Source organism: Felis catus, chromosome D2 (assembly GCF_018350175.1).
Source record: "Felis catus isolate Fca126 chromosome D2, F.catus_Fca126_mat1.0, whole genome shotgun sequence".
Lineage (NCBI taxonomy): Eukaryota > Metazoa > Chordata > Mammalia > Carnivora > Felidae > Felis > Felis catus.
The window spans coordinates 72,108,730-72,132,527 of record NC_058378.1 but is presented as its reverse complement, the minus strand read 5'-3'; the positions used below and the strand labels follow the sequence as shown (position 1 = coordinate 72,132,527).

Below are 23,798 nucleotides of genomic sequence, written 5' to 3'. Positions count from 1 at the left end.
AATATATATTATATATATTATATAATATATAATATAACTAATATATATATTATAACTATATATATATAACTAATATATATATATATTAGTTATAACTATATATATATATATTAGTTATATATATATAGTTATATATATATAGTTATAACTATATATATAATATATATATAGTATATAATATATATATATTATATATATAATATAATATATAATATAACTAATATATATATTATAACTATATATATATTATAACTATATATATAGTTATATATATATATAACTATATATATATATAATATATATATATATAACTAACTAATATATATATATTAGTTATATATATATATAACTAACTAATAATATATAATAACTAACTAATATATAACTAACTAATATATAATAACTAACTAACTAATATAATAATATATTAATATATTATATAATATATTATATATTATATAATATATATATATTATAATATATTATATTATATATATAATATATTATAATATATATTATATTATATTATATTATATTATATATATTATAATATAATTATATAATTATATAATATATATATAATTATATATATTATATATTATATATATTATATATATTATATATATATAATATATATATTATATTAATATATTATATATATATATTATATATAGTTATATAATATATATAGTTATAATATATATATATTAGTTAGTTATAATATATATATATTAGTTATATATATATAATATAGATCTTAGAGAAGAGAAAGAGGCAGAAATTTATTTATTTAAAGCAATAATGGCCTAAAATGTCCCAAATCTAAGAAGTACAAACATCTAGATTCATGAAGCTGAAGAAAGAAAAAGGAAGATGAACATAAAGAAACAAATAAAATTGTTAAAAGTCAAAGACAGGATTTTGAAAGCAAGAAAGAGTAAAGTTACTTATCATATACAAAGAAGCCCTATTAAAAGTTTTGAAAGAAAAAATGTACCAAAGAGGAATACTATTCCTGGTAACACTGTCCTTAAAAAAACTTGAGACATGAAGACTTTCCTAGACAAACAGAAATTGAGGGAGCTCATCATAACTAGATCTGATTTATAAAAAAAATGTTAATTGTTATAAGATCAATAACAGAGTGGAGAGAGGGGATAGACAGTTTAAGAGTATAGAGTTTTGGCATGTGGTTGAAGTTAAGTTTCATCAGCTTAAAACACTGTTTTTATTTATTTATTTGTTTTTTAGGTTTTATTTTTTCATATTGGAGAGAGGGAGAAAGAGAAAGAGAGACAGAGACAGAGTATGAGTAGGGGAGGAGCAGAGAGAAAGACACACAGAATCTGAAGCAGGCTCCAGGATCTGAGCTGTCAGCACAGAGCCCAACATGGGGCTTGAACTTATGAGCAGCGAAATCATGACCTGAGCTGAAGTCGGATGCCTATCTGACTGAGCCGCCCAGCCACCCTAAAACAGTTATAACTATAGGTAAAATTCATGATAACTACAAAGAAAATGCATACATAAGATGCACAAAAGAAAAGGAGCAAGAAGTCAAAGCATACAAAGCGTATCACTACAAAAAAAAAATCAATAAAAAACAAAGCCTTCAAGAGTGAAAAAAGGAACAACAACAACAACAACACACACACATACACACACACACACAAACTATAAGACAGACAACAATTAACAAAATGGAAATAGTAAGTCCTCTCCTATCAATAATTACTTTAAACATAAATCTATTAAACTCCCCAATCAAAAGATATAGGTGATAGGTGGATTAAAAAAAAAAACAGTACCCAACACTATGCTGTCTAAAAGAGACTCATTTCAGATTTATAGACACTTACAGACTAAAAGTGAGGGGATGGGAAAGGATATTCCATGCAAATAAGAAACAAAAGAGGGAAGAGGTAGCTATACTTATATAAGACAAAACAGACTATAAGTAAAAAACTTTAACAAGAGACAAACAAGGACACTGTATAATGATAAATGGGTCAATTCATCAGGAAGGTATAACTATAATAAATTACACACACACACACACACACACACACACACACACACACACACACACATATACCCACTATGATAGCACCTAAATATAGAAGCGAACATAGATACAACTTAAAGGGACAACAGATGGAACAGAATAATAGTAAGAGGCTCCAATAACATCCTTTCAACAGTGGATAGAAAGAGAAAATCAGTAAGGAGAAAGTGGAGTCAAACAACACTCAGAACATGTACTTAACAGAGACAGAAATATAATTCCACAAAGAGCAGCAGAATACATATTCTGTTCATGTATACATGGGATAGTCTCCAAAATATATCACATTAGGTCACAAAAAAACTCTTAACAAATCTAAGATGACTGAAAATGTATCAATTATCATTTCTGACCACAAGGGAATTAAACTAGGAATCAATAGCAGGAGAAAAACTGGTAGTTCAAAAACATGTAGAAATTAAATAAAACATTTCTGAACTAATGGATCAAAAAAAGAAATCAAAATGCAGTGTGTGTGTGTGTGTGTGTGTGTATACATATATACAAATGTGTTTGTATATATATATATACACACACACATATATGTGTGTGTGTAAACATTATATATATATAATGGGGTATTACATGGCAATCAAAAAGAACGAAACCTTGCCATTTGCAAGTACATGGATAGAACTAGAGGTTACTATGCAAAGCGAAATCAGAGAAAGACACATATCATATGATTTCACTCATATGTGTAATTTAAGATACAAAACAGGTGAACATAAGGGAAGGGAAGCAAAAGTAATATAAAAACAGGTAGGGGACAAAACATAAGAAATTCATTTAAATATAGAGAACTGAGGGTTGCTGGAGGGGTTGTGGGTGGGGGGAGATGGGCTTAAATGGGTAAGTGGCATTAAGCAAGACACTTGTTGGGATGAGCACTGGATATTATACATAGGGGATGAATCATTGGAATCTACTCCCTATATGCTAACTACCTGGATGTAAATTAAAAAATGAAAAATAAATAAAAATAAAAATAAAAACAATTAAAAAAATAAATTTATATAGAATCATAAAAGACCCCCAAAGCTAAAACAGTCCTGAGAAAGAAGAACAAAGCTGTAAGCATTAAGTATCCTGATTTCAAAATATATTAGAAAGCTATGGTAATTAAAAATAGGGTACTGGCATAAAAACAGACATATGGTCCAACATAATAAATAGAAAGCCCAGAAATACACCCACACATACATGGTAAAGTAATCATCAACGAGGATGCCAAAAATATACAATGAGGAAAAGGACAGTCTCTTCAACAAATGGTGTTGGGAAAACTGGATATCCCCATAGAGAGAATGAAATTGTATCCTAACTATCTTAGTGCACTAGGGCTGTGATAACAAAAATACCACAGACTAGCACATGGGCAATGACTACAAACAAAAGAATTATATTTCTCACACAAGTGGAGGCTGGGAATCCCAAGATAAAGGTGCTGGAAAAGTTGGTGTCTGTTGAGGCCAACTTCATAGTACATAGACAACCCTCTTCTCACTGTGCCCTCACATGGCAAAAGGAGGTGAGGGAACTCTTTAGGGCCTCTTTTGTGAGGGTACCAATCCCATTTATGAGGGCTCCACCCTCATGACCTAGTTACCTCCCACATGTCTCATTTCTAAATAGCATTACATTGAGCATTAGGATTTAACACATGATTTGGGGGCTGGAGGGGGGGAGGGGACACAAACATTCAGTCTAGAGCACTTATCTTACACCATATACAGAAAACAACTCAAAGTAGATTAAAGAGACTACGTAGGAAAATGATGTCAGATAGGAGGACCCTAGGCTTGTTTCTTCCCATGAACACAACTAGATAACTATCAAATCATCATAAATAGCCCAGAAATCAACCTGAAGACTGACATAACAAACGTCCCAACAAAAGGGAGAGAAGAGGTCACATCAAAGAAAGTAGGAAGTGTGGAGACGTGGTTTAGGGGAGAAAGGGATAGCAGGTGCTATAGAGGGGAGGAAGCTGTGGTCATGGAGAAGAGTGAGAGAGAGAGAGGAGCATGCAGGAGAACACACAAGGAGAACATTTCTACAAAGCTATTGCCTTGGAAAATGAGAGAGGCTGAATTACATGAGTTCTTGCAACTACTGGGGCTTAAAGTCTAGAGTTTTAAAGGTCACTGGGCTTGGTGGGGATGGGCCCAAAGGCCACTGGGCTGCTCCTTGAGAGAAAGCAGGCAAACAATCCAGGGAAAGTCAGCATAGAAACAGTGATCTGAAGAACACCTGGGGAATACAGCAGGAGGATTATTCTGTCTTCATGGATCTCATCTCTAACAGGCAGTGTTTATGGAGACACTTCTCCAGGAACAAAGGAACTGGCCATTTCCCTTCATTGCCCCTCAGCAGAATCACAGAGCAACCTGAGGGAAGCACCCACCCTGGCTGTCTAACTTGCTTATACCAAGTCCCACACTCCTACACTCTGACAGGACTGACCTTCTCAGTCAAGCTTGCCTCAGTCCCAGTGAAGCAGGCCCCTTCTCGAAGACCAGCACAAACCCCCTACCCACACCATGTCTCCTGATTAGAGTTCTGCAGGGCCTCAGTTCTGGTGGAGATGGTGTCAGGTCTCATTTCACCTAGCTAAAACTTGCCACATTCAGACCAGGGACCAAATACTTTCCACAGCAGGCAACAAGAGCCTCTACAAAAACGACTGGCCTAAAGGATATAACAGCCAAAACACAATAGCAGAGCACATTCAGCACACATCAGAAAAACTTCCTGAAGCCTCACACTCTGGACACTACATGACCTGTTATTCATAAGCCATTACTTTAAGGAGGAAGAGACCTAACTGTCTTTCTAACACAGAGAAGAAGGCAGAGACTTATACAAAATGCCAAGATGGAGGAATTCATCGCAAATGAAAAAACAAGATAAGGTCATGGGCAGAGATCCAAGTGAAACAGGTATAAGTAACATGCTTGATGGAAACTTTAAAGCAATAATCATAAGGACACTCATTGGGATTGAGAAAAGTATAGAAGACATTAGTGAGACCCTTACCACAGAGATAAAAGAGTTAAAAAAAAGAATCAATCTGAGATGGAGAGATTGGTAACAGGCTTGATGCAATGAATAGCAGATTGGAAGAAACAGAAGAATGTTTAGTGACCTAGAAGACAAAATATTAGAAAATGCAGCTGAACAAAAGAAAGAAGTATGCAACATGAAAGTAGACTTAAGGAACTCAGTAACTGCATCAAACATATTAACATTAGTGTTACATAAGTTCCAAACAAGAAGAGAGAGAAAAGGGGGGCAGAAAAGTTACTTGAAGAAATAATTGCTCAAACTTCCCTAATCTGAGGAAGGAAACAGACATCCAGATCCAGGAAGCACAGAGAACTTCCATAAAAATCAACAAAAGCAGGCCGTACAAGACATACAAGACATACTGTAATTAATTTTACAAAATATAGTGATAAATAAAAATCTTAACAGCAGCAAGACAAAAGACGTCCTTAACTTAGAAGGGAAGATCCATAAGGCTGGCTGGAAATTTCTCAACAGAAACTTGGCAAGACAGAAGGGAGTGGCATGATATGTTCAAAGTGCTGAATGGGAGAAATCTACAGGCAAGAATTCTCTAGGTCGTAAGGCTTTCACTTAAAATAGAAGAAAAGATAAGGAGTTTCCAAGATGAAAACTAAAGGAGTTAGTAACCACTAAACAAGCCCTGCAAGAAATATTAAAGGGGCCTCTATGAATGGAAAGGAAAGACCAAGAGTGACAAAGACAAGAAAGAGTTAGAGAAAATCTCCAGAAACAACAACGAAAAAAGTAATAAAATGGCAATAAATACATTTCTGTGAATAATCATTTTGAATGTAAATGGAAAAGATATTGATGGATATTATTTTTTTATTCATTCTGCTGCCTAGAGGGGACTAATTTTAGACCTAAAGACACATGCAGATTTAAAGTGAGGGGTTGGAGAAACATTTATCACGGAAGAAGGTGTCAAAGGAAAGCCAGAGTAGCAATACTTATATTGCACAAACTAGACATTACAACAAAGACTGTAACAAGAGACAATGAAGGACACCATACAACCATAAAGAGGAGAATCCAACAAGAAAATATAACAACTTTAAATATTTATGCACCCAACATGAAAGCACCCAAATATTAAAAAAACTATTAATAACAAATATAAAGGAAATAGTATATAATAATACAATAATATTATGGGACTTTAACACCCCACTTATACCAATGGACAAATCATCTAAACAGAAAATCAACAAGGAAAAAATGGCTTCGAATGACACACAAAACAGAACATTCCATCATAAAACAACAAAACATACATTCTTTTCAAGTGCACATGGAACATTCTCCAGAATAGATCACATACACAGGCCTCAACAAATATAAAAAGACTGAAATCATACCATGTATCTTTCCTGAACATAATGCTATGAAGCTAGAAGTCAACCCTAAGAAAAAAATTGAAAAAAAGCACAAATACATGGAGATTAAACAACATGCTACCAAACAATGAATGGGTCAAAGAAGAAATCAAAGGAGAAGTTTTAAAATACATGGAAACAAATGAAAATGAAAACAGAATGGTCTAAAACCTTTGGAATGCAGCAAAAGTGGTCCTAAGAGGTAAGTCTATAGCAATACAGGCCTACCTCAAGGAGAAAGTAAAATCTCAAATAAAAAACCTAACCTTATACCTAAAGGAGGCAGAAAAGGCACAAATGAAGGTGAAGCAGCAGCAGAAGGGAAATAATAAAGATTAGAGCAGAAATAAATGATATAGAAACTAAAAACCAATAGAACATATCCATGAAACTAGGAGCTGGTTCTTTGAAAGAATTAATAAAATTGGTAAATCCCTAGTGAGATATATCAAAAAGAAAAGAGAAAAAAACCCAAATAAATAAATCACAAATGAGAGAAAAGAAATAACAACCAACACCACAGAAATTCAAACAATTATAAGATAATAATATGAAAAACAAATTGGACAAACTAAGAAACTGATAAAATCCAGAAACATATAAACTATCAAAACTCAAGCAGAAAGGAATAGAAAATGTGAAGAGACCAACAATCAGCAAAGAAACTAAGTCAGTAATCAAATACCTCCCATCAAATAAAAGTCCAAGAACAGATGGTGAAGTCTACTAAACACTTAAAAGAGTTAATACCTACTCTTCAAAAAATATTCCAAAAAATAGAAAAGGAGGAAAACCTTCCAAATTCATTTTATGAGGCCAGCATTACCCTGATACCAAAACCAGATAAAGACAAAAGAGAGAACAACAGGCCAATATCTCTAATGAACAGAGATGCAAAAAATCTCAATAAAATACTAGAAAACTGAATCCAACAATACATTCAAACAATCATTCACCATGATAACATGGGATTTACTCCTGGGTTTCAAGGGTGGTTGAATATTTGCAAATCAATCAATGTGATACAATACATTAATAAAGCAAAGGATAAAAATCATATGATTATTTCAATAGATGCAGAAAAAAACATTTGACGAAGTATAATATCCATTCATTATAAAAAGCCCTCAAAAAGTATGTTTAAATGGAATATACCTCAACATAATAAAGGCTACATATGAAAAATCCACAGCTAATATCCTCCTCAATGGAGAAAAACTGAGGCCTTTTCCTCTACAGTCAGGAACAAGACATAGGTACATCTCACCACTCTTTTTTAACAAAGAACTCAAAGTCCTAGCCACAGCAATCAGACAACAAAGAATTAAAAGTTACCCAAATCAGCAAGGAAGAAGTAAAACTCACAATTGGCAGATGACATGATACTGTACATAGAAAGCCTGTAAGATTCCACCAAAAAAATTGCTAGAACTGATAAATTCAGTAAAGTTGCAGGATACAAAATCAATATACAGAAATCTGTTGTATTTCTATACATCAATAAGGAAGCAAGCAGAAAGAGAAATCAAGGAATTGATCCCATTTACAAATGCACCAAAACCATAAAATACCTAGGAATAAACCTAAGCAAAGAAGTAAAAGGTTTGTACTCCAAAAACTATAGAACACTTATGAAAGAAACTAAAGATGACACAAAGAAATGGAGACACACTCCATGCTGATGGATTAGAAGAACAATTGTTGTTGAAACGTCTATACTACCCAAACCAGTATACACATTTAATGCAATCCTTATCAAAATGCCACCAGCGTTTTTCACAGAACTAGAACAATCCTAAAATGTGTATGGAACCACAAAGACCCCTAAAAATTTTGAAAAAGCAAAGCAAAGCTGGAGGCATCACAATTCCACACTTCAAGTTATATTACAAAGCTGTAATCATCAAGACAGTATGGTACTGGCACAAAAACAGAAACACAGATAAATGAAACAAAATAGAAAACTCAGAAATGAACTCACACGTATATGGTCAACTATTCTTCGACAAAGCAGGAAAGATTATCCAATGGAAAAAATCTCTTCAGCAAATGGTGAAGGGAAAACTGGATAGGATGGTCACATGCAGAAGAACGAAATTGGACCACTTTTCTACACCATATACAAAAATAAGTTCAAAATGGATAAAAGACCTAAATCTGAGACAGGGAACTATCACAATCCTAGAGGAGAGCACAGGAAGTATTCTCTTTGACATCAGCACTAGCAACTTTTACTAGATATGTCTCCTTACGAAAGGGAAACAAAAGCAAAAACAAACTATTGGGACTTCATCAAGATAAAAAGCTTCCGCACAGCAAAGGAAAGAATCAACAAAACTAAAAGGCAACCTACTGCAATGGGAGAAGATATTTGGAAATGACACATCTGATAAAGGATTAGAATCCAAAACTTATAAAGAACTTATCAGAGTCGACACTCCAAAATTAATAATCCAAATGATTAGACATTTTTCCAAAGAAGACATAGATGACCAACAGACACCCAAAAAAATGCTCAGCATCATTCACCATCAGGGAAATACAAGTCAAAACCATGATGAGATACCTCCTCACACCTGTCAGAATGGCTAACATTAACAACACAGGAAAGAACAGATGTTTGTGAGGCTCCAGAGAAACGGGAACTCTTACAATCTTGGTAGGAATTCAAACTGATACAGCCACTCTGGAAAACAGGATGGAGGTTTCTCAAAAAGTTAAAAATAGAACTACCTTATGATCGAGCAATTGCACTACTAGGTATTTACCAAAAGGATACAAAAATTCCGATTCAAAGGGATACATGAACCCTGATGTTTATAGCAGCATTATCAATAATAGCCAAAGTATGGAAAAGCCTAGATGTCCACTGACTGATGAAGGGATAAGGTAGATGTGGTATACCTATACAATGAAATATCACTCAGTCATCAAAAAGAATGAAATCTTGCCATTTGCAACAACATGGATGGAGCTATAGTGTATTATGCAAAATAAAATAACTCAGAGAAAGACAAACACCATATGATTTCACTCATGTGGAATTTGAAAACAAAACAGATAAACATGGAGGGGAGAAGAGAGAGAGGCAAACCAGAAAACAGACTCTTAATTATGGAGAACAATCTGAGGGTTGCTGTAGGGGAGGTGGGTAGGGGGATGGCTTAAATGGTGGTGGGTATTAAAGAGGGCACTTATTGTCATGAGCACTGGGCGTTGTATTTGAGTGATGAATTGCTAAATTCAAGTCTGAAACTAACATTACACTGTATGTTAACTAATTGGAATTTAAATAAAAATGAAAATGGACACAGGAACTGAATAGACTTTTAAAAAATTTTGGGGGTATAGCTGACAAACAATGTTACATTAGTGTCTGTGTATAAACGTGCATATACTGTTTCATCATCTCTATGCTAACCACAAGTGCGGCTACCATCTGTCACCATACAACATTATTACAATGTCATTGACTGTATTCCCCCTGTTGTACCTTTTATTCCTGTGACTTATTCTAATGAAGACATACTGATGACCACAGAAGGTGCCCAACATCACTATTTATCACAGAAATGCTAATCAAAACCATAATGAGATGTCATCTCATACTGGTTCAAATGACTATTACCAAGAAGACAAGAAATAACAAGTGTTGGCAAGGTTGTGGCAAAAAGGAGACTCTTATGCACTGTTGGTGCAAATGTAAATTAGTGCAGACACTATGGAAAAGAATATGGAAGTTCCTGAAAACATTAAAAATAAAACTACCATATGATCCATCAATTCCACTTTTGAGTATTTATCTAAAAAGAAAACAAAAATTTATCTAAAGGAAATTAAAAAAAAAAGAAAAACAAAAAAAGTACCCCATCTTCATTGCAGTATGATTTATAATACCCAATTTATGGAATGTATATAAGTGTCCATCAATGGATGAATGGACAAAAAAGTTGTGCTATAAATACACGAGAGAATAGTATTTTGCGATAAAAAATATTTTGCTATTTGCATCATGAATGGACCTGGAGAGTATTATGCTAGATGAAATAAGTCAGAGAAAGACAAATAGCGTAAGATCTCACTTATATGTGTGATCTAAACAAAACAAAACCAAACCCTGATCTTAGAGATACAGAGAAGAGACTGGTGATTGCCTGAGGTGGGGTGGAAGGGTGGGTGGGGGAATAAGGAATTACTATTCAACAGATGAAAGTTTCAGTTATGGAAGAAGAATACGTTCTACTTCTGTACAACATAGCATCTATAGTTTACATTACTGTACGTGAACTCTTAAAAACTTTTAGGAGAGTAGATCTCATGTTAATGTTCTAACCACATGAAATAAAAAAGAATGATTCAAATATTTCACCAACATCTTCACTTTTCTAACATCTTCATTTGAAAGAGTTATTTCAGTTTCAAAAGAACGAAAACTCCACTAAAATGAACCAAATGGCTGATATTCCCATTCCTTTGACTTTTTAACTATATTAGGTCTCAGATGGATGGGAATGTATGTGTTACTTTCAAACAAACTTAGAGCCTTTTCCTGTGATTACCGATGATTATTCTTTCATAAAGTTAAACTTCATCAAGTTTTAAAATTATAACACTGATGCAGTAAATTGATTGAAAAAACAAGTACTCCATTATGCTAAGTGAGATAAGTCCAACAGAGAAAGACAAATACTTGTAAGAATATCATTTATATGTGTAATCTAGAAAAGTCAAACTCATAAAACCCCTTGGGGCTAGGGCTTGGGGAAATTGGGCAGATGTTGTTTAAGGATAAAAACTTATAACCAGTAGATGAGTAAGTCCTGGAGATCAAATGCACTGCATAGTTATTACGGACAATATAATATACTTCAAAGTTACTAAAATTAAATTTGAATTAGTCCCACCACAAAAAAAGAAATGATAATTATGTAACATAATAGAGGTGTTAGCTAATGCTATTATGGTAATATTGCACTATATAAAGGTATCAAAGCAACATATTATACACTTTAAACTTATACAATGTAGTATGTCAACTGCATCTCAATAAAAATGATAAAAATGAAGCCAGTATGCATCTAACTTAGATAAACCAGTAGATTTATAAGAAAAGGAACATATTTAATATAACATGTTTTTAATGTCTGGGCTTTATTTTCAAAGAAGGCTACCCTGAGTTTGAGAGCATAATTACATGCACAAACACTGCTGTAAGACTGAAAAAAATAATAAAAATGTATAATTTAAATTGTAGGACTTTGCAGAAGCTGAAATATTAAACTCCCTAGATTACAAGGATACGTAAGTTTTATGAAAAGAAAAAATTAACAGGATAAGTCTTTCTTCAAAAGCCCTGTAGTAAGATAATTCTGAGAAGCAGTTAAAATTACAATAAAAATGACAAAAAATTTATAGCCCTAGATAGTAATTTAATAATTATAAAAGTTAAATTATTTTCTCACCTGTTCTGGGTTCGCTATGAAGTTTATGGCAGTATGGTGGCGATCATCTTCCTGTAATAAGCTGAAGGTAAACTGATAGTCAATCAAAAGGCTGTCTGTGGGGAAAAAAATACAATCCTGATACGCACTTGTACCAACTACTTGATAAACAAAAGTTAGGGGAAAACATACGGCATATCAGTATTAAAAATTATTCTCATTAATTATTAGTGGCCCACTCAAGATTGACAAAATATAATTATTTGTCATCGAGCAACAAAAAGCAAAATACAGATATGGAAGAAGTCCTAATTCCTTAAAAATTATATGTATTACTTCTGTTGTCATTACAAAAGTTCTACAAACACAACAGACATTCTGGAAACTACACAAAAGTAAAAAATAAACTAAAAGTCAACCATAACCTTACAACTAGAGAAAAATACAGGCAACATTTTGGTGCATTTTATTCCATTTAAAATTTTATAGATAGAAAAACAGACAGGAAGACATTTTGGTACCCTACTTTCAGAAAGTCAAAATTTTTTGAAAACATGAACTTTAAATGATAAATAATATTTCATCACATACTAAAATGCATTTATTTGTTCCTTTATTATTATGGTAATTTTTATCTTTAGCATTTTTAAAATGTCCCTATGATAAACATCATTCTACAGAACTGACTCATTAACAATTGACAAAAAGATATCGGAGTAAATAATTATTAATTTTGTTCATATATAATGTTGAAACCAAGGTGAAACATTTGAATGTTCTAATATATATCATGAGTAGCTTCATAGGCTATATAGGAGTAAAGAATTACTCATTAATGTTAAACTGCCACCTTTACGAAAACATTTCAAATTATTTTACAGATGACTTCTATGTTCTGGATATATATCTTTCACGTTATGCCCTCAGCCATTACACACTATTAAAATAAAAAGTAAAGACAGGTATAATATCGCTGAAATTATTGTTAAAATTATCAAGGCATCATTCTTCATGTTGTTTACTATACACTTTATAAGGTCCACCTCATGTATTTCCTGTACAATTTACTGTAAGGCAACCCTTCGTCCTTCTCAGAATTTATATGAGATAATGAGAATTATGCAAAAGGTCATATTTCCAATTTTCACCTGACTGCCAGAAACTATAGCAGCAAATTCAATAGGCCAGTGTGTTCTAGGCACAGGGAACACAACAATAAATAAAAATTTCTGCCCTCGTGAAACTTACATATTTTATTGGATGGACATTAGAAGTCAGTAAATAACCTAAGTATATAGTATAACAGATGCCAATGAGTGTTTGCAAGAAAAACAAACTAGCACAAAGGAAAGAAATTGCTGTTCGGGTAGGGGTATGGTTGCAATTTTGAGAAGGAACACTTAAAGATCGAAGATAGTAGGAATATAAGCCATGGAGTTTACTGACGGAAATACAATCCAGACACAGGAAATAAATACAAAAACCTAACAATAACAACAACAAACCCCAGAAGCCTTAATTAGGATTCTTGTAAAGAAGCTGTGGCAAGACGCAGCCAAGAAGTGATGGTGGCGAGGGTGACAGCAGTGGAGGTCACAAGAAGAGGTCAGTCACTAGGAATGTATTTGGTAGGTACAACACACAGGTTTAGTTGAATAATCAGAGGTAGCATTTGAAAAAAAGAAAGGTAAAGTTTTTTGATCCAAGAGCATACAAAATGAGAGCATTAACTGAGACGAGTAAGAAGACTAGGTTTTATTTTGGGGGAGTCGGAGGAAAAATATGAGCTTAGTTTTGAAAATGGGAAGGTTGAGATACTTACTGAATTTCTAAGTGATCAGCTGAATTGAGCTCAACAGTTTGTTTCAGAGAGGACAAGTTGGAAATCATCAATATTTTAGATGAGATTTGATACAATGAAGCCAGGAAATCAACAGTTAAAGAGCAGAATTGCAAGGGATAAGCCCTGAGGCACACCAATGCAACTAATCAGATCCTCAGGAGGAGCCAACAAAGGAGGCTGAGAGAGCAAGCTATGAGATAGGAATAAAACCAGAACTTAGTGTCTTTTTGTTTAAAAAAGAGAATAGTGTTCACCCCGGTCAGTTGCAGTGGGCAGGGGCTGAGAGAACTGCAATATTGAGGACAGGTAATATCTATTCAAAATGAAGGAAAAATACGACTGAGGAAATGTAAACACTTCAAAACTAATTTCAAGAATTTGCATAATTATGCACGTGTGTGTGTGTGTGTGTGTGTGTGTGTGTGTGTGTGTGTGTAATTTTTTGGGGGGGGAGGCCTTGAAACTAAGTATTGAGAAGTCAAGAGTAGATAACTCCTTGGAAGTAAGGATTGGGGCACTGGACACCTACGTAGCTATAAGCAGAGGCTTAAATGCCCCAAGCGCACAGACTTTCTTCTGCTTTTATAGACTCTAGCCTGTGCCACAATCGTGTCCAATCGAATTCTTTGCCAGGCATTCAACTTTGATTTTACTATTCTCATTTATTGGAGTTGGAAGTACAAGGCAAGTATAATGTATATTATATATGGTAATGATCATTCCTAATGTCAGCTGGGCTAAAAAAATAAGTCTGAATCCTGGAACGAACCTAGTAGGAGTATCACTCAATTCAAGTGACTAATAAGAGTACCTATCAGTGAATGATAATTACTAATTTTTTAAAAAAATTTTTAAGTAGGCTTCATGCCCAGCACAGAGCCCAAGACAGAACTTGAACTCACGACCCTGAGATCAAGACCTGAGCTGAGATCAAGACTCGGACACTTAACCGACTGAGCCACCTAGGTGCTCCCAAAATGTTTCCTTTTAAAGCTGCTTAAACCAAAGTCTTCCAGAAACCAAGTGTGCAATTTTCTACTTAACTAGGAGATGACCTACTTCTACCCCCACCAGTTTTAGTCATTTTGCTGGTATATTTTTAGGGGGGGGTTACAAATGAGTAATTACCTGGCACTTAAAACACGTATCTTAATGCTGAAATTTACTCTGAAATTCTTACCTAAATACAGTACAGGACATAAAACACTAACATTTAAAATGTGTACCACGTTTATGCAAATGTACATAATCTGAAAAGAAGTTTTTATATTGCTTTAATGAACCACTTCATTATGGTATACAAAATAAGAAGTCCCCTTCCCTTTCTTTCCCTTCCTTGCCCTTCCCTTATTCTTGAACTACTATGCAAAGGGCTGCATTCTGGTAATTCTTTCCTTCAGGTTTATTTTTATTTTAATATATATTTTTAAGTGAAAAAAAGGAAGTCCTGTTTGATTATGAATCAACTCAATTTATTGCATTATTAATAGATACAGAGTAATGACGAACTAGCAGGAGGGCTAAGTGTGAACAAGAGAGGTGAGAGAATTACTTTTTTTTTTTAACCCAATATAGTTAACATACAGTGTTAAATTAGTTTCAGGTGTACAATACAGTGATTCAAAAGTTCTACACATTCTCAGTGCTCCCCAAGTTAAGTGTACTGTTAATGCCCTTAACCTATTCCATCCATCCCCCCCACCCACCTCCCCTTGTTCTCTATAGTTAAGAGTCTGGTTTTTGGTTTGTCTCCTTTTTTTTTTAGTCTCTTTTTATTTTTCCTTTGTTCATTTGTTTTGCTTTGTTTTCTCCAATTCCATATATGAGTGAAATCATATGGCATTTGTCTTCCTCTGGCTGACTTATTTCACTTAGCATTATACTCTCTGGATCCATTCATGTTATTGCAAAAGGCAAGATTTCTTTCGTTTTTATGGCTGAATTAATATTCCAGTGTATACATATACCACATTGTCTTTATCCATTCATCTATTGATGGACACTTGGGCTGCTTCCATACTTTGGCTATTGTAAGTAATACTGCAGTAAACATAGGAGTGCATATATCTTTTTTTAATTAGTGTTTTCATATTCTTTGGCTAAATACCCAGAAGTGGAATTACTGGATCATATGGTAGTTCTATTTTTATTTTTTTGATGAACCTCCATACTGTTTTCCACATTGGCTAACACTTTGCATTCCCACCAACAGTGTTAAGAGGGTTCCCCTTTCTCTACATCGTTGACAACACCTGTTGTTTATTGTGCTGTTGATTTTAGCCGTTCTGAAGGGTGTGAGGTGATATCTCACTGTGGTTTTGATTGGCATTTCTCTGCTCATGAATGATGTTAAGCATCATTTCATGTGTCTATCGGCCATCTGTATGTCTTCCTTATAGAAATGTCTGTTCATGTCTTCTGCCCTTTTTAAATTAGATTATTTGCTTTTTAGGTGTTGAGTTGTAAAAGTTCTTTATATACTTCGCTTCTCCCATTCACTAGGTTGTCTTTTAGGGAGAACAACTTTTTAAATTAGGAGAAATTGCATGTTTTTATACTGATTGGCATAAATACAAATTTATAAGAAAGGGAAAAATTGATGAGACAGGAGAGAGAGGAGAAAGTTTAGAATGATGTCCTTGGGTAGGTAAAAGGCAATGAGCTCAGAACTCATGGCCCAGTGGTGCATTCCCTAGGTTTGTGGAGTATGGTTTGTTTGCTGTTTTTGCTTCCTATACATCCCCACCTCAGTGCTAGAGCATCTGCAATCTGGAAACATCAACAAACCGTATATATATGTGTGTGTATATATACATATACACACACATATATATATGGTTTTATAAATATATATAAATATTATATATTATATAATATATATTTTACAAGTATATATAAATATAAATCTATAAATAATATATATAAATATATAAACATATATTTATAAATATAAAATATATAATATATAAATTATATATTATATAATATATTATTATATAATATATTGTATAATATATTATATAATATATTATATAATGTATTATATAATATATTATTATATAATATAATATATTATATATAAATATATAAATATAATATATATTTATAAACCATATTCATCCTGCACTAAGGTGAGCAGAGTTGGAGCCTGTATTGCTGCAAGAAATATAGCAAAGAGTTAAGTTTTACTAAACCTCAGTAGCATTCACAACTTTCAAATGATATTATATATACTGTGAAAGTATATATAATATATATACATTAAAGCACGTGCACTATACTTTGAAGTGTAATTGAAATTTCATAATTAAAAAATATAAACTGCATACTGCATGTTCAAATATATTACTGATTAGAAACAATTATCTGAAAACTTTGTGGACTGAAAAAACAAGAGGGATATATTTCACAACTTTAAGAAATCATACACACTGTATAAATCAATCCTGATTTCACAGACTGAACCCTGAAGTTTGGAACACCTATAAAGAATACAGCTAGCTTTTAAATATCTTGGCTAACAAGCAGCAATCTGTGATAATTCCAGGAAAATCAGAAGTTCTCAATTAATTTCCCAATTGTATCTAAAAATGAAGTCTACAAACAGGAGTAAAACAGATGCAAAAACAGTCACTCTTCTTTATATCTCTTTCACTTTTTGTATAAACTTGATAGGCCTTAAAGTGAATATGATCCTAACTGTATAGATAAGGAAGTGAAAACAAAGAGAAAAAAGTTGACATCTTTGATTTTGTTAGTTTGACTAGCATAGTGAGAAGAGAAAAACATCATTTTATCACTATAGATTAAGTATATATAATAATTTAACATGAGTAGCTGTCCAGTCATTTAAAATATCTATTCAGTCTGCATCAAAAAAAGGGAAAATCTAAAAAAATGCAACAAATGACAGATGGAGGAAATAACAATGAAGACTACAATAAAAAGGAGCTAAAAAATTAAAACTGTAAAATAAAACAATAAAGTAATAAAATAATGGTAAAATTAAACAGAATAATAGAATCAGAAGATAAAATAATTAAAATAACATAAAACTGTATCAGTGCCATATAGGTCAAATCTGAAAAAGCCTCCCAGAGAAGAGATGAAAATCACTCAAAAAAAATAATAGGCATAGAAATTTTGAATATATGCATGACTAATGTTGTTAAAGCAGACATCGTAACAAATTGGAAAAAGCATAAATAATATACACATATTATATACATATATATTAAATATACGATAGAAAAGACCTGTTGAAGACTAAAACCTAAATATTGAAATACCTTACATAAAAGATAAAAAGAATCCAGCATTATTCATAACAGCCCCAAAATAAAAAGAAAACCCAAATGTCCCTCAGTTGGTGAATGGTAATCAAAATGAATTATGTCCATGCAAAGAAATACTATTTTGCCATAAAAAGGAATGAAGTAGTGATCCTTGTTTAACGTGAATGAATATGATAAAAATAAAAGATGCCAGTCACAAAAGGCCACATATTCCACAATATCATTTATATATATAACATATATATATAATATATATAATATATATAATATATATAATATATATATATTTGTTTACTCTGATATATATAATATATATTATATACATATAATAACAATCCATAGAGATAGAAAACAAATCCATAGAGATAGAAAGATTTGTTAGGGTTTGGGGGAAGGAAGAATGAGGAGTGACTGTTAATAGGTACTGGGTTTCTCTTAGGAGTGGTGAAAATGTTCTAAAATTAGATCATGGTGATGGTCACACAACTTTCTGAATATACTAAAAACCACTTTAGTGTACACCTTAAAAAGAATAAGAGTTGAGTATCTGAATTATATCTCAATAAAGCTGTTATTTAAAAAATACTACTGACATGTGGGCACATCCCTGTGGGCATGTGCACACGTTATACATACACACACATTCACACAGACAAATGAGTTATTTACAAAGGATGATAAGTTAAGATGCCAAGTTTTCTAAAGTAACAATATATGTCAAAAGACAACAAACTGGACCAGTTATTTATAGAATATGTATATTCAACCATGCTGTCTACACAGAAAAGCAACATAGTGATAAATTTCAGGCAAGCAAATGTCCTAAAAGTACATGATCTATGTATTATTCTCCTGAAAAAAAAATTACTCCTGCCCATTCTAAAACTAAGAGACAAATACAAATAAGCAGCATAACAAAAAGGTCTGGCAGTGAATAGATGACCAATTTCAAGTTAGAATAAAAGAAGAAAACAAAATTATCTTTTTATGGCTAAGATCAGACTGTTTACCAGGAAATATAAAACAATTATAACTATAAGTTTAACATGTGGCCAGATATAATATAAAAATATAAGCACCTACAACTCTTATTTGGGGGCTATTTTAGTAGATTATGCCTACCTCTCCACCAAAAAAACAAAAAACAAAACAAAACAAAAAACACACTGCATTAACAATTACACAATTAGCTTAATATCTAAGATCTCCAGACTTTTTTAAAATCCTTAATTTTGCTTGTAACAAAGCTGTCCTGGGAGTATAGTGTTTACATCCTATAAGTCTTTTTGAAAATTGAACACAAAAAACCTAATACATAATTAAAGTACATATGGAAATTGAATTCTAGAATCATGTCATGAGGGATAATAACAGAAAGACAATGAGGCAGGTGAAAATGTAGTAAGTGGATAAAATATTAAATGGAGTGCACAAGATTTCCGTGAAAGGCAGCAACAAGGAGAGGTGGAATACTGCTCCAGAGGAGATGAAATTCTTGGACAGGTAAAGAAAAGCAATTATTTGTCAATGTCAAAGGGACCAAGGCAGATACTATTCCCATGCCTAATCAACATTACGAAAGAAAAAACATTCAGATCTTCCCTTGGAGAACAGCAAGGTTTCAGGGCACAGTAAGTTTCAATTAAAGCAAGACAGTGGAGTTCCATAATACTCTCTAGAGTACTATGCTAAGCTAAAGAACTCAGAGAAAAACAAACACCATATGATTTTATTTGTACGTGCAATTTAAAACACAAAACTCATGACCAAAGTAAAAAAAAGAGAGGCAAACCAAGAAACAGACTCTTCACTACAGAGAACTATAGTTACCAGAAGGGAGGTGGGTGGGAGGATGGGTTAAATAGGTGACAGGAATTAAGGAGTACACTTGTGATGAGCACCAGGTGTTGTACAGAAGTGCTGAATCACTATATTGCACACCTGAAACCAGTATTACACTGTATGTTAACTAACTGGAATTTAAATAAAAGCTTTAAAAATAAGATAGTATATATATATATATATATATATATATATATATATATATATATGTGTGTGTGTGTGTGTGTGTGTATATATATATATATACATACACACACACACACACACACACACACACACACACACACACATATACACACATACACTTGGTGACTTAATTTAAGAAATACTTTTTTAAAAAAGGAAAGAAAGAACAACACCCCAGAACCAAATGAGCATATGTAGCTCCCATATTTTGGTTTCTAAATACCATTCTCCAATATAAAAAACCATGGCTTCCTGGAAAAATAGTTGATTCCAGGGAAAGGGCAGGAAAAGCACAAGGTGAGTCTGAAATATCTTGCAGTGCAAGAAAATAAGAAAGCACTCAGAAAACGATGGAGTCGCGCCAGAAGGAAGCAGGAGACAATGTGAAGTATTCCCAATAGCCAAATCTAGGAAACAGCTATAAAATAATAGTAATTTGTTATAAGCCATAAAATACATATCCATAAGGCAATACTGATATAAACAAATAACTGAATAAACAAATAACTGAGAGAAAAGGAACAGCTCTTCCTTATTGCAGAAGAAATAAACGCAGAAGAAATAACACAACAGAAAATCACCATTTGGCAAGCACATTGATGATAATTCTTTCAGGTAAGAATTGTCAATGTATGGTAAAAATAGTGGGTGATAGCATAATGAGAAATAGGATATTTACCTAATTTCAAAAAATTTCCTCATAAATTACTCATTAAATACGAAAAAACAAAAACCAGTAGCTCTAGAGTGAACAAAGTGGTACAAAGTTGATTAACAACTGATCAAAGATAACAGCATCAGTGATGGCAAAAACTGGTATCATAAGCTTCCTGATAGGATTCACTGAGAAAGACACATCACTTCTGTGCTATCCTTAGTAAAAATGCATAACCTGAATTTAATCATGAAAAAACATCAAATACTATAAATATGTGTCCAACACTTTCCAAGGGTCAAGATCATAAAGAAGTATTTGCAAATATTTGTAAACCTGTAATTATTTCACATTAAAAATTTAAAAGAACTTTTTAAAAAGCTGCATATATGTCTCAAGTTTCATCCATGACACATATTTCAGGATTTCCATTCATCTGTCAATGGAAATTTAAGCTGTTTTTATGTGTTGGCTATTCTGAATAGTGGTGCGATGAACACTAGAGTGCTATTATCTCTTTGAGATCCTGGTTTTAATTCTTTTAGATAAACACCCAGAAGTAAAGCTGCTGGAGTTAAATGAAATAAACCAATTACAGGAGGATAAATACTGCATAATTCTATTTGTATAATGTATCTAAAATAGTCAAACTTATAAATCAGAGAGTAGCGCGGTGGTTGCCAGGAACCAAAGGAGGGGGACAGCAAAGAATGGCTAAATAAAAGACATAAAGTGTCAAATACACAAGGTAAAAAAGTTCTAGAGATTTGCTCTGCAGCATTGTCCCTACAATTACCAGTACTGTGTTGTACACTTAAATTATTTTTAGAGGGTAGACTTCATGTTAAAAATAAAACATAAAATTTAATTTTTAAACTGTCAATACAAAAAAAAAGAATAAAATTATCTGAAAACTATGGTACACTGATAGTTACAAGAGAGCAAAAAAATGGCATAAAGATATTATAAGGATAAATTAAAAATTAATGAATAATAAAGAATAATTTTGAGAAATATTTCCTTTGTGATCTGATGTTTGGAGAAGAAATAAATACACAAAATGTGTGTATTAGTTTCTTACTGCTGCTGTAACAAATAACAACAAATTCAGTGACTTAATGTGAATTTATTCTCATAGTTCTGGAAGTCTGAAGTCCAAATGAAACTTACACAGTAAAACAAAGTTAGGAGTGGTTTGTTCTGGAAGCACTCAAAAAAAATTCACTTCCTTGCTTTTTCCAGCTTCTAAAAATTGTTCATTCCTTAGCTCATGGCTCTGTCCTCTTTCCAACCTCTTTTTTTCCCATGATTCCGTCTCCCAGTGCTGTAGTCAAATCTCCCTCTGCCTCGCTCTCCTAAGAATGCTTGTAATTACACTGGGTCCACAAGAATGCTCTCCCCATATCAAGATTGTCAAGTTAATCAAATCTGCAAATTCAAGTTTACCATTTAAAGTAAAATATTCATAAATTTTAGGGATTAGGATATGTACATCTTTGGGGAAGGAAGGCTGAATAATGCCTTCCTTTATTTACTTATCTATGTACATAAATAAATGGGGAAATATCCAATGCGATGTTAGCAATAACTTTCTCTGGGTAAAAGAATTATTAGCAATTTTAATTTGTCTTGTTTCTTTTCTAGAATGAACATGCATTACTACCATAATTGGGCCAAAAAAAAGGAGATTTTTAAAAGTGGTGCTCAGAGGACATTTTTCTTTTGATCTTTGATCTTTAACATGTTTTTCAAATGATTTACACTTAAGGATTAGGTAATTAGATTTATATGGCTATATATCTGTCTAAAAATGGCATATCTCATTTCTAATTCACTTCGTAGGTATAGGACAAAAAAACATGTAAAATAATCTATCTCTCTTGCTAATCTTCTATGACTAGAGCAAACCAAGGGTTGAATTCCAACATGCAGTAGCCAATTTTTTTAGATAGTTCAGTCAGTACTGGACTAGCAGTCATGGACCAAAAAAAAAAAAAAAATGGCTGCTATTCACTGGGAAAAATTAATAACATGTTACATACAAAATTAAGGTCATGAATAAAGCACAGCATCAAAAAAAGGAGTTATGCAAACAGAATATCAAGAGGAAAGCCTTGAATATGTACAAAATACTTAAAGAGGTCAGATATTACAGCAAATTAATGATTAATTGGAAACGATGACTAAAAATTTAAATGCTGCAACAAAAGATCTTTTGAAAGAGATCTTGAACTATAAAGAAAGCTTCTGAGGACATCACATATGTGAGGCGTTGAAAAGCAAATAGTGAGTATTTGTTTTAGTTTTTCAACAAAAGCTGCATGAACTATTGTATTTTCTGAGAAGATAATAACCAGTGGAAAAATCATCAAAATGTATATTAGAAATATCTATATAATCTGAGATGCAGGAAGGCAGACATCAGGTTCACAAATGAAAGTGATCTTGACTTGTGTATATCGATGATACTGTTCATACAAATTTCAGCTCAGAATAATTATTATATAAATGTTGAATTGTTTCAGAAATTTTTAATTTGGATATTTTGAGAAAGAAACTGAAGCGTTATTATTTGCTTTTTCATCAATTCATATTGTGTTTCACTTTTAATGGAGCATTCTCCACAGTATCTGAGGAGACGTGAACTGCAATCACCCATTCACCAACTGGGTTATGTTATGTAGGTTAACTAACCTTAGTGAAATATGATGCTGCACTAGGTATATAAAACTGCCTATCTTATAAGATTATTCTGTGGGTTAAACATAGTTATGCTAGTGTGTATTTGGCTTAGAAAAGACCATCTCATAAAATGAAGGCATTCAATCAATGTTATTTCTATTTCCTTATTCACCATATTGGCTCTGAATGAATTCTAAAAACTTCCAAAATATCAAACAGATTCTCATATGTATATTTATATATAACTACATATTTGTTCATAAATATGAGTTCATGATCTTATATATTTGGTTCTATGTAGTTTCACTGTAAGCATCTTTGCCACAATCATATTTGTTGCA

The 23,798-nt window shown here is 32.6% G+C and overlaps 1 protein-coding gene across 3 annotated transcripts in view; it reads right to left on the bottom strand.

Annotated features, from left to right (window-relative positions):
- ATRNL1 (attractin like 1) overlaps nucleotides 1-23,798 on the bottom strand; it is a 774,854-nt gene that overhangs the window by 473,605 nt on the left and 277,451 nt on the right. For all 3 annotated transcript variants that reach the window (XM_023240973.2, XM_023240974.2, XM_045040724.1), the window contains exon 22: nucleotides 11,976-12,070. In XM_023240973.2, the coding sequence (XP_023096741.2) occupies nucleotides 11,976-12,070 (95 nt within the window). The remainder of the gene's footprint in view (nucleotides 1-11,975; nucleotides 12,071-23,798) is intronic.